The sequence below is a fragment of the Phlebotomus papatasi genome, chromosome 3, assembly GCF_024763615.1.
Source record: "Phlebotomus papatasi isolate M1 chromosome 3, Ppap_2.1, whole genome shotgun sequence".
NCBI classification, from domain to species: Eukaryota; Metazoa; Arthropoda; class Insecta; order Diptera; family Psychodidae; genus Phlebotomus; species Phlebotomus papatasi.
Genome location: NC_077224.1, coordinates 19,069,960 through 19,082,516, shown reverse-complemented (window position 1 = coordinate 19,082,516; position 12,557 = coordinate 19,069,960). Strand labels below are relative to the sequence as shown.

The 12,557-nt window shown below is 35.2% G+C and overlaps 1 protein-coding gene across 2 annotated transcripts in view; it reads right to left on the bottom strand.

Moving 5' to 3' along the window:
• Positions 1–314: 314 nt before the first annotated feature.
• The window catches only part of LOC129806825 (neurotrimin-like), a 77,936-nt gene continuing 65,693 nt past the window's right edge, over positions 315–12,557 (bottom strand). For both annotated transcript variants that reach the window (XM_055855609.1, XM_055855608.1), the window contains exons 4-8: positions 6,727–6,885; positions 6,533–6,661; positions 5,505–5,639; positions 867–1,016; positions 315–799 (exon numbers count right to left, since the gene is read on the bottom strand). In XM_055855609.1, the coding sequence (XP_055711584.1) occupies positions 615–799; positions 867–1,016; positions 5,505–5,639; positions 6,533–6,661; positions 6,727–6,885 (758 nt within the window). In that variant the 3' untranslated portion in view covers positions 315–614. The remainder of the gene's footprint in view (positions 800–866; positions 1,017–5,504; positions 5,640–6,532; positions 6,662–6,726; positions 6,886–12,557) is intronic.

The following is a 12,557-nucleotide window of genomic DNA, read 5'->3' as shown; positions in this document are numbered from 1 at the left end:
AAATCAATTAGTAGGACCATTTCAAGTATTCTTTGTGAATTTCATCCAGAAATATTGAGAATTACGGTTTTTAGGGCAGATTTTCGATTTTTTGAAAAAACTGTAAGTTCTTTCTCATATTTTTGAATGGCTCCCTGAGCTTCTACATGTACATTAAAATTATTTAGGGACATGTAGACGATCTTCTTCAATTTTGTAAAAGACAAACCACCGCATAATTTGAATTTCAATCCTTCTATTCAAAATTCATATAGTCAACACACAAACCTCTTAATTTTACTTAAGAGATTTTAAGAGATAAATTTTCACCATGTTCCTGCTATTTTTCTTCACTTTATTAACTTATTTTTTTTATTATACAATTGAATCTTATTTACTGTAAGGAATTGTTCAGAGAATAATTTATATTACCACTAAATTTACTAAATACAAATTATGCTCAATTTTGCTGCTCTACATCCCAATATTAATCTATTGCAGTGTCCTACAATTTTACCCGCAAATTAATTAAAATTATTTACATGAGTTATGATTATTTATCATCTCTCGATCTTTGGGAATTACAAAAAAAAATAATTGGCTGATTGTTTCCCAATTTAGACAATTGCTAAAAATCACGACAAGAGGAAAATGCCCCAAACGAGGAAAAACGATCTGGGGATGAAGCTTGACATTGTGCAGGAATGCGAAAAATGCTGCAAATTCCAGTCGGAATTGCGAAATGTTGAACTGTTGGCAAATGATGCACTGATGTGATTTGGTTGGTGATAGGCCAGCAAATCAACGGGTTTTGATTTATCTAAAAAAGGTAAGAAAAAAACTTTCAAATACAAATTTTCAAAAGGGGATTTTCAAGAGAATCTTACGATGAACAGAAATTGTTTCTTCAGATTCTCCAAGAGAATTCTTCGCTATGCATTTGTAGATGCCAAAATCTGTGGCTTTCACAGGTCGAATTACGAGTTTCATGACGACTTTGAAGACATTTTCCAGCATCAACTGTTCGTAACTTCCGCCTGAAAAGTAAAATTGACAAGCATTTAAGTAAAAAATTCTCAAATTTTTATTATCAGTTGATTTTATTTAACGAACTACTAAAGGGTAAAGTTTGTTAGAATATTCTTTATGTGGAGTATACTTAAATAATAAATAATAACCTGGGGCAAAATGTAACAAAAGATATTTTTCACGAGCACTGAGTAGACTTAAGAAGTTCCTAACCAGCGCATTCTTGAAGCAAATTAACTATAAATTTTCAAATGTTCTCTTCAAGCCATTTTCTAAGTTTTCATTTTGAAGACTTTATCAAAAATTCTATAGCTGGATGGAACAGTTTGTGGCATTTTTAGCAGACGTAGAAGTAGGTATATTGGTCACTAAAAATTAGGACGCACCCCTTTAAAAACTTTAAACTTAATGAAAAAATTAAATAGATTTATAGAAATCTTAAACATTTGTCTATTTTTAATATTATTACAATATTTCAACAATAGGGAAATCCGGAAATCGTGGGGAAGAGACAATCGCTCAGGGAAACACATCAATTATCTTCAGAGCTTTCGGCTCGGTCTCCAAGCCTTCAGCAGTTGTTAAGTCTTGCAGGGATTTTGTCAGGATTATAACAGGGCATACGAGGGAACTCAATGGGTCAAGTGGTAGAGCACTCGCTCTATGATGCAAGTCTCCCGGGTTCGAATCCCCTTTAGGTCACCAGGAACTTTTCTGGCGTTAAAGGTGTTCGAATTGCATCCAGTGAGCTTCACTGCACTTGATTCCACGGGCATGGGACTGACAACCTCATCTCGTACAAGAAAAAATAATAATGCATGTCTAGAAATGCCCTTGGGGAAGGCCTTGTCCCTTCATGGAATGTTGTACCAGCATTATTATTATTATTATTATTATTATAAGAGGGAACGGGACCACTATTCTTACACTGTCCTTTACAATTTTTGTAATACTTGGAACAATTCTCGGATCTTTTTCTTCGTCTTGGGTCTTGCTGGGATTTTCAGTGCTAACAAAGACAAATTCCCAGCAAGATCCAAGACGAAGAAGAAGATCCGAAAATTGTGCCAAGTATTACAAAAATTGCGAAAGACAGTGTAAGAATAGTGGTCCCGTTCCCTCTTATGCCCTGTTATAATCCTGACCAAAACCCTGAACGAGTCTCAGAGAAAGTTTGCAAGACTTGACTACTGATGAAGGCTTGGAGACCGAGCCGAAAGCTCTGAAGATAGTTGATGTGTTTCCCTGAGTGATTGTCTCTTCCCAACGACTTCCGGATTTCCCTATTGTTGGTTGCAACTTGCAACTAACGTCGGCTTATTCCCACAATATTACAATCCTTTTTTGTAAATAGACAAGTAAAAATTAACAATTTTGCGTTTTATGTACAAGACAGCTCCATAATAAACTGCAAATTTTTTTCTGATCAACATTTAAAGTTTGTACCAAAAGAAACAGCAATTTGAAATATATGTGATCCTCTGTTATATTTTCTTTTTTTAAAAAATAATGCTTACTAGAAAATTAAAAATTTCTTTTAAAAAATTAAAATATAATGATACTTTAGTCTTTTTAAAGATATTATGGTATATTATGGTCAGAAGTTGTGTACAATTAATCAGAAATTAAATGAAAATTTTACGAAGTAGAAATAGAAGCTTCTTGATATGAAAAAAAACCAGTGATAAGCCCAGATAAGCTTATGGTAGCTGAGATTCTTTACAGGTGACCTCGAAATGCGTGCAACTCGGTGTGCTTGCACCTCGGAATACGTGAAAATTAGATTGTGAGTTGAATTTTGGGGGTACAGAATCGCGTCGTGTAAACTGTTCTCGGCAGTCGAAATGGATGAAATTGGCTCGACGCAATTCTTTACCCCCAAAATTCAACTCACAATCGAAATTTCACGCATTCCGAATTGCAAGCACCACGAGTTGCACGCATTTCGAGGTCACCTGTAAAGAATCTCAGCTACCATAAGCTTATCTGGGCTTTTGACTGGTCATTTTCTATTTTAAATAGTCTGAGTGGGGAAGACCAACAAAAGAAAAAAAAGTTCATTGAAATCGGTTAATAAACATAAGTGATAGAGTCCGGTCCATATGGGTATAGTAAGGGTCAGGGTACAGTGGGTTGGGGTAGAGACGGATGGGACCCATTATTAGAAAGATCGTGCTCTCAGATACAATATAGGCTAAAATTTCATCGAAATCCCTTTATAAATACAGAAAATGCAGTGCGGTCAAGACATTTTTGATTATAGCTCGAGTCAGGGAACATCAAGGGAGGAGTGCGACCTACCGTTGGAAAGGCCTCGCCCCAGCTACAACATATTAAAATTTAAAGAAAAAGCATCGTCTAGTTTTCGAAATATTCGAAATCGATTAATCGAAAATCGATTAATCGGACCTCGATTAAATCGGATAAAATTGGGGTGTCACAAGGGTTGTAGTGCTCCACGAGAGCTTTCCAAAACACCAAATTTTGTTGGATTCCGATAATTAGAACCGGAGATATGACCATTCAAAAATTCAATTTTTGACCCCCTCTAGCTCAGGTCAGGGGGTCGGAGGGGGTGAAGTTTGGTATCAATCGAAAGCTCTTAGGCCCAGCTATAACATACTAAAATTTGAGATCGATCGATGCCATAAGGACTGAGTTATCGAAAAAACAAAATTTGGGGGTGTTCCAAAATGGCGGAAGGGGGTGGGGGCGGGGGGGGGGTGGGGGGTGGTGGATTTGACATCATCAACTTCTAGCGGCCTAATGACTTTTAACCTTTGCCGAAAACCGCTTGTCGATATCTCTTTCCGTTCTCTCTCCAGAAGTCTAAATGTAACGGATGGGACGGGACGGGACGGGATGGGACGGGATGGGATGGGACGGGACGGGACGGAACTGGACGGGACGGGACGGGACGGGACGGGACGGGACGGGACGTCCACGAAAATCGATTTTTGGCGCACATGATTTTCGTGTTCTATGCAATGACCATGTAGAAAAGCCCAGTCTGTTCGCTGTGAAAGTGAGCTTCGGCCGGAGGTTTAAGCCATCTTCAGACTAGAGGTTTAGTCCAGTTCCCGAAGATCTCAAAATCCTTAATAAAAATCAATTTATATTGATTCTCAGAAACAAATAACATAGATCATTTGTCTCTAATAATCCAATCCTAAGTCAAAATTTTCCAAAAAGTCTTAATTGATAAGAAATTAGACACTGGTAAAAATAAAAGGGTCAAATTGACCCTTTTCAAAAGGATGGATCGTATTTGACCCTTTGAAAGGTTCACTTTTGTATCACTTGAAATTTAGTATGCACATTTATCACGAATAATCATGTTTTATTGTAAACTTATTACTGATATCATATTTCTCTCATCTGAGCGAACACCAAAGATCACTTTTTCATTGTTTTTTTATTCGTTTATTCCGGAATTAAATAGATTTCAAAACCGTGACCCTTTCAAAGGGTTCCTGGTGACCCTTTCAAAGAGTCAAATATGATCCATCCTTTGGAAAAGGGTCAATTTGACCCTTTTATTTTTACCAGTGGAAGAGTAAAGCGATATGGCTAAGCCTTAGGTCTAAAACCCGTATTAGACTAGTTTCAGAAGGTCTCAAAATTATAAATGTCAAGGAACTTTATTGGTTTTTCGGAATCTAATAAATAATTTGCTTTGATAATCCAATTCTAAGTTATATTTTCCAAAAAAATCTTGATTGATAAGAAATTAGATCAGTTAAGTCATATGGCTAAGCCTTAAATCGGTTTCAGACTGGAGGCTTAGCCCAGTTCCCGAAGGTCTCAAAAATCTAAATAACAAGGAATTTTATTGATTTTTCAAAATCTAATGGAACATTTGCCATTAATATCCAATCCTAAACAACAATTTCCTAAAATATCGTGCCTGATAAGAAATTAGAGGACTTAAGCCAGGTGGCTAAGCCTTAAGGCCTCGACACACTTACGACTTAAGCCGAGAGACGGCTTTGTGAAAAATGATAGTATTTAATGTGGTTTAACTATTATTTCGAATATAATTACGCTAAGCCGTCTCTCGGCTAATCCTCAAGTCTGTCAAGGCCCTTAGGTCTGAAGCGCGTGATCTGAAGCTCATATAAGGAATATATTTTCGCTTTCGAAACCGATCTTCAATTGCTTTTTATTTTGTGAAAACTTTAGCTCTAATTCCTCAGTTTCACTTTTATTAGGTTTGGTATCCCTTTGGATTGAGTTGCTCAGAGCAAAAGGAGTCTATCGTTTATCCATTTCCTTATTCAAATAACCTCTTTTTGCTTTACAGCAAATTATTGCAGATCTGAAAATTAATTAATAATAGCTAATAGAAGTAATTAGTTATTAGCACAGCACTTTCAGTACTCCAATAAAGCATCGTTAAATGTCTTATTCATTGCAAAATTCTCATTAATTGTGTAACGAGAGAAAGTTCACGAGGAATTGCGGCAATTGAGTAAAGATTTTTCTCCTTGACTTACCTTGAACAATGTCACCTTTCCCTCTTAACCAATAATTCACGGAATTCGGATGACTCTCCGTGATGCATTCCAGGGTAATTTTCTGGCCGATAGCAACAAAAAAGCTCTGATGTCTCACCCAAATTGTCGGTGGAACTGCCAAAGAAGAGCACAAATTGATTAAGCATTCAAAATTCAATATTGGAAAATTTCAAAAAATTATTGCAGCAGCAACATTTTCCCAATCTCCTCACGATTCTTCATTGACTGGATGGTAAGTATATGCACAATATTGCAAATTCATGGGCAGCTCTCTCTGGGCTTCCCATTTTCCCTCCGCACACAACTCCTCATGCTAATCTACCAGGAATATTTCAATTCTATACATTAAACTTCAATATTTTTCTGTACCCATTTCTCATCATTTCCTGCTTTCATATTCATTTAATTTCCAATGTGGTTTCAATCAGCCATCATTCTGTTAGATGGATTTTCTTGAAATTTCCCTCAGAGTAGGGCTTGTTACCACCACTGAACTCCAACTAAACCTCCAGAATGCAATGTACTAGGGAAATCCTTTAAGCACAGTGCAAAATATCTATGATAGAGGACGAATGAGACATTTGGGCAGATAAAAAAGCTCCAATCGTGATATATTCACGTTTTTCCCGCCTCTCCTCAACAAAATAAATTCAATTGATGGTACAAAGCGTGAAAATGCAGTTGGGAAATTGGGAAGCAGGAAGGGAGGGAAAACGTGAAAAGCTAGCGGCTATTATTCGATGAAATTGATTTTTCGCTTAATTCCAGAAACCTCTAATAACAACTTTTTATTTTTGTTTCATTTTCTTCTCCAACACCCCCGACCCCCCCCCCTTCCGAAAGCCCCATCCGCCCCCATCTTCTCCCCAATTTATCGCTAAAGTTCTCACCACGAAATATTGCAATTTAGAAGCATTTTGTGGGGTTCCGCAGTGAAATAAATGAGGAGAAAATCTGTTCGAAAGGAGGAAAATTCATTTGGAAATTTTCCTCATCATTGTACTCACAATTGACAATCACCATTATCCGTTTGCTGACTGTGGGTGGAATTCCGTTGGATGCAATGCACAGGTATGCTCCCATGTGATGCCGATTGACACGCGGAATCATCAGCGATGGTCCTTCGGCGCTAAATACTGCTTACAGAAAGAAATAACATGAGGAAGGGTGTAAAAGCATGATGGGAATTCTTTGAACTCACTCTCGCGACTTCCAACGGACAAAAGGGGTTTCCCTCGTTCGCGACGCCACGTGATTGTTGGCTCAGGGGAGCCTACGGCTGCACAGTGAAGGCTCACGTTGTATCCTTCGCGAACGATCATGTCCTGACTCGTGGGGTAATCAAGAATATCCGGGGGAACTGTACGAAAAAAAAATACGAGGGGCATCTTAGCACTTTGCGGCTCATTTAAACGAGGGTATTTTAATTCGAAATATCACTTTCGAAATTGAAATTTCCCTCTATAAGCTTAACTCCGAAAATTGCCTACTTTTCGGCACTTAAAATCTAATCTGAAAATCATTAAGTTCGAAATACTTTCAAAAATTTGGAATTGTTAAAATCAACAGTTTTAAATGTTCTGTAATGTTGTTATTAAATACCCAGTAACTAAAAAACCTATTAGTTTTACTGAAGATATTTCCAGAAATCGTAAAGCGCCCTTTATTGTTAATATCAACATTAAAAACTTCAAAAATTTTCAATCTGCGAAGGAGTTTTTCTACCGTTTAGCTGTGATTGATCATCAATGCTAAGACGGCGATTGATGCAAAACCAAAATCTTAAATCTATATCTACTTCAAAATTGCGATCATAAATCCCTTTAGATTAAACCAAAAATTATAGAATACCAAAATCGGTGTCGAAAGTAAAAAACACATTTTCAATTCTCGTTTTGTCCGCGTGGTACTGTTAAGTGCGCTAATCCGGGCGCTTCGCTATGTGGATCGTTAAAACTACGCTAACTAGACACTTAAGATAATATTTATAATTATTATTATAAATATCAAGGTGAGTAAATCGATTTTCATGAAATACTAATATTTTATAAAGAAATTAGTGAATTTGTGGCTGTTTATATTTTGCTCTAAAATGGGCGCTTAATCAATATTTCTTTCTGGGAATCGGATTTTTCAGCACTGTTTTACTCTTTCAGATGACGAAGGGAATAAAGGAAAAGATTCCTAAGAACAAACCTTATTCTAAGAAGATCTAAAGAATGCTTTGAAGTGTGTACGGGATGGTAGCCTCCAAAACATTTGATGTACCAAGGGCGACACTGTGCAACAAATTGTATGGCAGATACCCGGAAGAGTGCCCAAATGGCAGGCCGACGACGCTTACAAAAGAACAAGAAGAAGAACTTGTCATGTGGATACTGGAATGTGCGGATGGTTGGCATCCCATCGGCAAGGAACAAATTCTGAACAGCCAGCGTCAAAATCATCTGAGAGACCTTCAAAATTCCAAACTATTTTACGGATGGAAGACCTAGAGATGCTTGATTCAGGAATATTCTCAAGCGTCATCCAGAGCTCAGCTTGCTCAAGCCAAAGTCCTTCTCATTGGAAAGGGCTGTGGTTACAGCTGAACATCTCACATGATTTCAGAATTGTTTTCGATATTTCACAAAACATAATCTGTTAACCATTTCATTAGATCGGATTTTTAATTGCGACGAAAGTGCCCTTTTCTTTACACCAGAAGATGGAAATAATATTGACCAGAAAAGGTTCACGTGTTTTGCCAGCTCCTAAAACTTCTGGACCGAAGAAATTCGCCACAACATTCTTCATGGTATTTTCTACTGGCCTAACCGGTTCCTCTAATGTTTGTTCATAAAACTGATATTACTCCCAAGACACTCAGGTAAAAAACTCTTATTTAGAATTGCATTAAGTATCTACAGTCTAAACTGGGTGTAAACATAAGTAGATTTTGATTCTCCAGTAGTGTCTTGGATAAAAGGTAATTGGAATTCTATTTGCACACAAAGTCGTTGAAGTTCGAAGAATTCAAATTCAATTTCGAATTTTCATACTAAATTTTCGAACAAGGTGGGGAAAATTTATCAAATATCACACTAGAAAGGTGGCAAAATTACTTAGTGATTAAATACAAAGGACAAGAACAGTAATCGTCGTTGTTCTGTTGTTTTTCCTTACAATAATGTGAGGACTTACACATTTTGACAATTGAGCACTTCGAAATTCGAACGGGATGTACCTCAGCCACCTTTCGGAATTATCAAGAAGTAAGAAAGTCTCTTTCTTAATACAGTACTGTCTCTTTATATGCACACTCTCTATATGCACAGCTTTTGTGTCGGTTGCATTCAAAATCAATTTGTTTACATTTTGACAAAGTAATAAAGAAAATTATTTTCTTGGTAACTAATTTTTCTTGTTTTTAATTTTCTTAATTTTATTTTTTCTGTCTCATATTATATTTAAAATAACACGGGAAATTCTAGAACAATAAAAAAATTATAATTTATTAAAAGAAAGAAAAAAACCGTTGGGAATTTCAAAAAAAAAGTTGTGCATATTCAGAGAGAGAACTGTCAAAAAAAGTACCCAAACTGTGCATATAACGAGACAGCACTGTAAATTGTGAGCCCGCCACCGTCGCGGCTTTTCGAACCCTAAACTCTTTGGTTGCTGGGGATCTTCAAATAGATTTTCGAATTTTTCAAGATCTGTGGATGGTGAGACTGAGAGAGTCTAGAATTCGCATTAGATAGAATTCGAATATGATGGTTCAGAAATTCGAAATCGAATTTGCAGATCAATTCGACAGGTGGTAATTCTATCATTTTGATAACTTTCTTACTTTCTTCTAGAGAGAAGGCTACCCTATGAAGTTATATTTAAACTGAAAAGTTAATCCAGATAATGATTATGAAATTACTAGAAAATTGCCCCACCCACCACTACATTAAATTGAGAATCTCTTCTATCAATATGATAGCAAATATAAGATTGTTAGAAAAGGAAATAATTTCGTAGAAGAAATACATATAATCTCTAGGTTTGGAAAATCAATTCTGTGAGGGAGAATTTTCAATCCTCATCATTTGAAAGCCCTTCCATGCAAAAGGTATTCCTGTATACCGCAGTAAATGCGCTATGAAACCCATCTTGATTGAGTGTTGGTGGCGGAAATGGAATTTCATGACTTGTTTCATTTTCATTGCATTTAATTGGCTCTCCTTTGGCGCCCCAAACCCCTTTCAAAAGTATTAACCTGGAGTTTTTCAGCAAAAATCAGTACTGCCCCAACTCTGTTTTTTTTTCTCCTCGATTGTTCTTCCTTTCTCTTTTCCTCTTCCTCAGTAGAAATCCTATTATGTTATTATTAGCTACACAGTAAAAAAATTTACAACCACTACGATTGGTAATTTTTGCACGAGCGCTATGGTTGTAAATTTTGTGTATTGGAAATGTTGTGTATTGGCAAAGTTGTGTATTTTCAATTTTATAAAATGGCTTCCTGTCTATAATTTTGATTGTAGAGCAATTTTGTTCTGTTTATTTGTATTATCTGCGATATGTCTCGGTATTAAACTAAGAAAAAAAAGAAAAAAAGAATAAAAAAAGGAAAAAAAATAAGAGAGAGTCTGAGACTTGAACCCATAATCTTTGCGTTGATGGTCTCGTGTTTTCTGCCTGTGCTACCGACTTGCTTACTTCTCTTCAGCAAATGGCCAAGAGTTGCATCGTCAATTTTTCTAATTTACATGATGCTTCCTCTGTTTTCTGTTATTACATAATTATTCCTAATTTTTCACGACTGAGGCACATTTTAAGAATCCAATGAATGATTCCAGGAGACAATTAGGCAGTTAAAAATGCAAAATATATCTGAAATCTTAGAAAAATTGCAATAGTAAACAATGGAATTTTGACAGTTCTTACACAAATTTTTCAATACACAAATTTCCTTACACAATACATAATTTTACTAGCATTATGTTAGTATCGTACCACCACTATGATAGTAATTTTACAATTTACAACCATATTGCTTGTGAATTTACACAACTTTTCAAATACACAACTTTATTTCTCACACAATTTTTTACTGTGTATTTAATAAATAATACACATGAAAGTTCGCTTTGGAGGTTGGAATTGAATAAGAATTCTGACTATTTGTGTAGATGAATTTGGATTAGTTGGAGGGTTTTGCGAAGCAAATGAAAGCCCCAAAGGAGGAACTTTGAGAATAAGAACGAGGAAAAATTGTTGAAGAAAAATAGAAAATTACACCGTTCTAACAAATAATATGTTGGTGAAAGTTGAATGCTATTAAAAGTGGCGCCCGTTGAGAATTGGTCACGCTTTTCATGTCAATTTTTTGCTTTATAACAATTCTATCGTCTGTATTTGCTTAGCCAAAGTTAGACAGTCTCGTTGATTTTTTATTTCTTTTTTTTTTTTGATAAATAAATTGACACAATGTAACAAATTTGATCAGCCCCCTAAACCACCACTAACCCCTGCTGCCCATTAAGTCACCTTGCTTGATTTTTTTATTGGCAGAGTTAGAGGAAAAAATTGAACAATAAGATGTCATAAAAAAGGAAGGAGCAAAAAAAAAGGAAATTCAGCAAGAGTGTGAGAGCCAGGAGCTTTTATTAATACTAATAATAAAGCACTTGTTTCAATTCATAACAATAAAGCTATTGGGGTGAAAGTCAATTACTGAGGAAATTTTCATTTTTATTCGTGGTCTAATATGTAGAGTTATTGGGCAATTAAATCTCTCGTTTGCTCTTTTTTTCTTCTTCTTCAACAAACTTCACCAAACACCATTGGTATTTCTTTGGCGAGGAATTTTACTTAATTTTGGAATGTTTATTTTATTTCTAAAAATATAACTTCTAGAAATAAATTCGTGATTTTCTTTTCTCGGTTTGAATATTATACAGCTGATATACAAAAGTGATAAGGGTAATTTTTCCAACAGTAGTGGAAAAGCCAATTGGTCTAACTTAAAAGTTTGTGCAATTTCCTTCTAATGGGACAATGCAAATACTTTTTTCTTCTTCTTTTATTATAAATAGCTATTTTTATTACCCAGCATTTTGGCTTTTTCTTTTCTTTTAATATTTAAAATTTCTGTGTCCTTTTGGTCAGTAAAAATATAATTAAATGGGAATGATTTTTGTCAAAAATTGCTTTTTTAACCGGAAAATGCCGTTAAAAAGGAATTCTTTGAATAAAACTGCCTGTAAAAATATATTAGAAATACAGGAAATTGAATATTAATATTTTGAAATTATTTCTTTAAAGATTAATAGATGATTTTTCCAAAGAGAAAAAAATCCATTAGGGGGATACGGAGAGCACTTACTGAATATACGCAACGTAACGGTTACTGAATTTAAATTCTTTGCTTTAATTCATCAAAAACTCCATTTATTATTATAGTGTAACTAACTAAGAAAAGAATTTGTCAGATAGAATTAAAGTTAGAAAAGAAAATGAAGGAAAATATTATCAAAATTGGCACGGCGTCAAACGTTTCTGTGCGTCACATTGAGCAAATACTTTGAATGATTTTCTGCGATGCAATAAAAGAACAATTAAATTTATTTCTATCACTGTTGAGCTATTTTTGTCATGTGTAATTGAAAACACCCAGCCACCTGTATCTCTTAAACTTCAAACTCTTCTTCTCTTTTTAAGCATCACAACAAATTCAGTTTCATTAAATTTAGATCTTACCGTGAAAAATTAGATATCTGCCATACGTTTAACAAAGAGATCAACCTGTGTCCATTTAGATTCTTTTACACTCAACTGCATTTGGAAATCATTCAGAATTACCCCATTTAACTTTAATATGAACCACGCCTTAACAAGGTCTAACTTGTAAAATGTATTGAGATTATTCATAAAATTTTTACTTTTTCAAGCACTTCCATTCTATCAATTTTATGGTACGGAAAATAAACGTTAATGACTTCCAGGGGTCGTAATAAAACTAAATTCCTTTTTCTAAATATTCTAAACATTCCTCCTTCC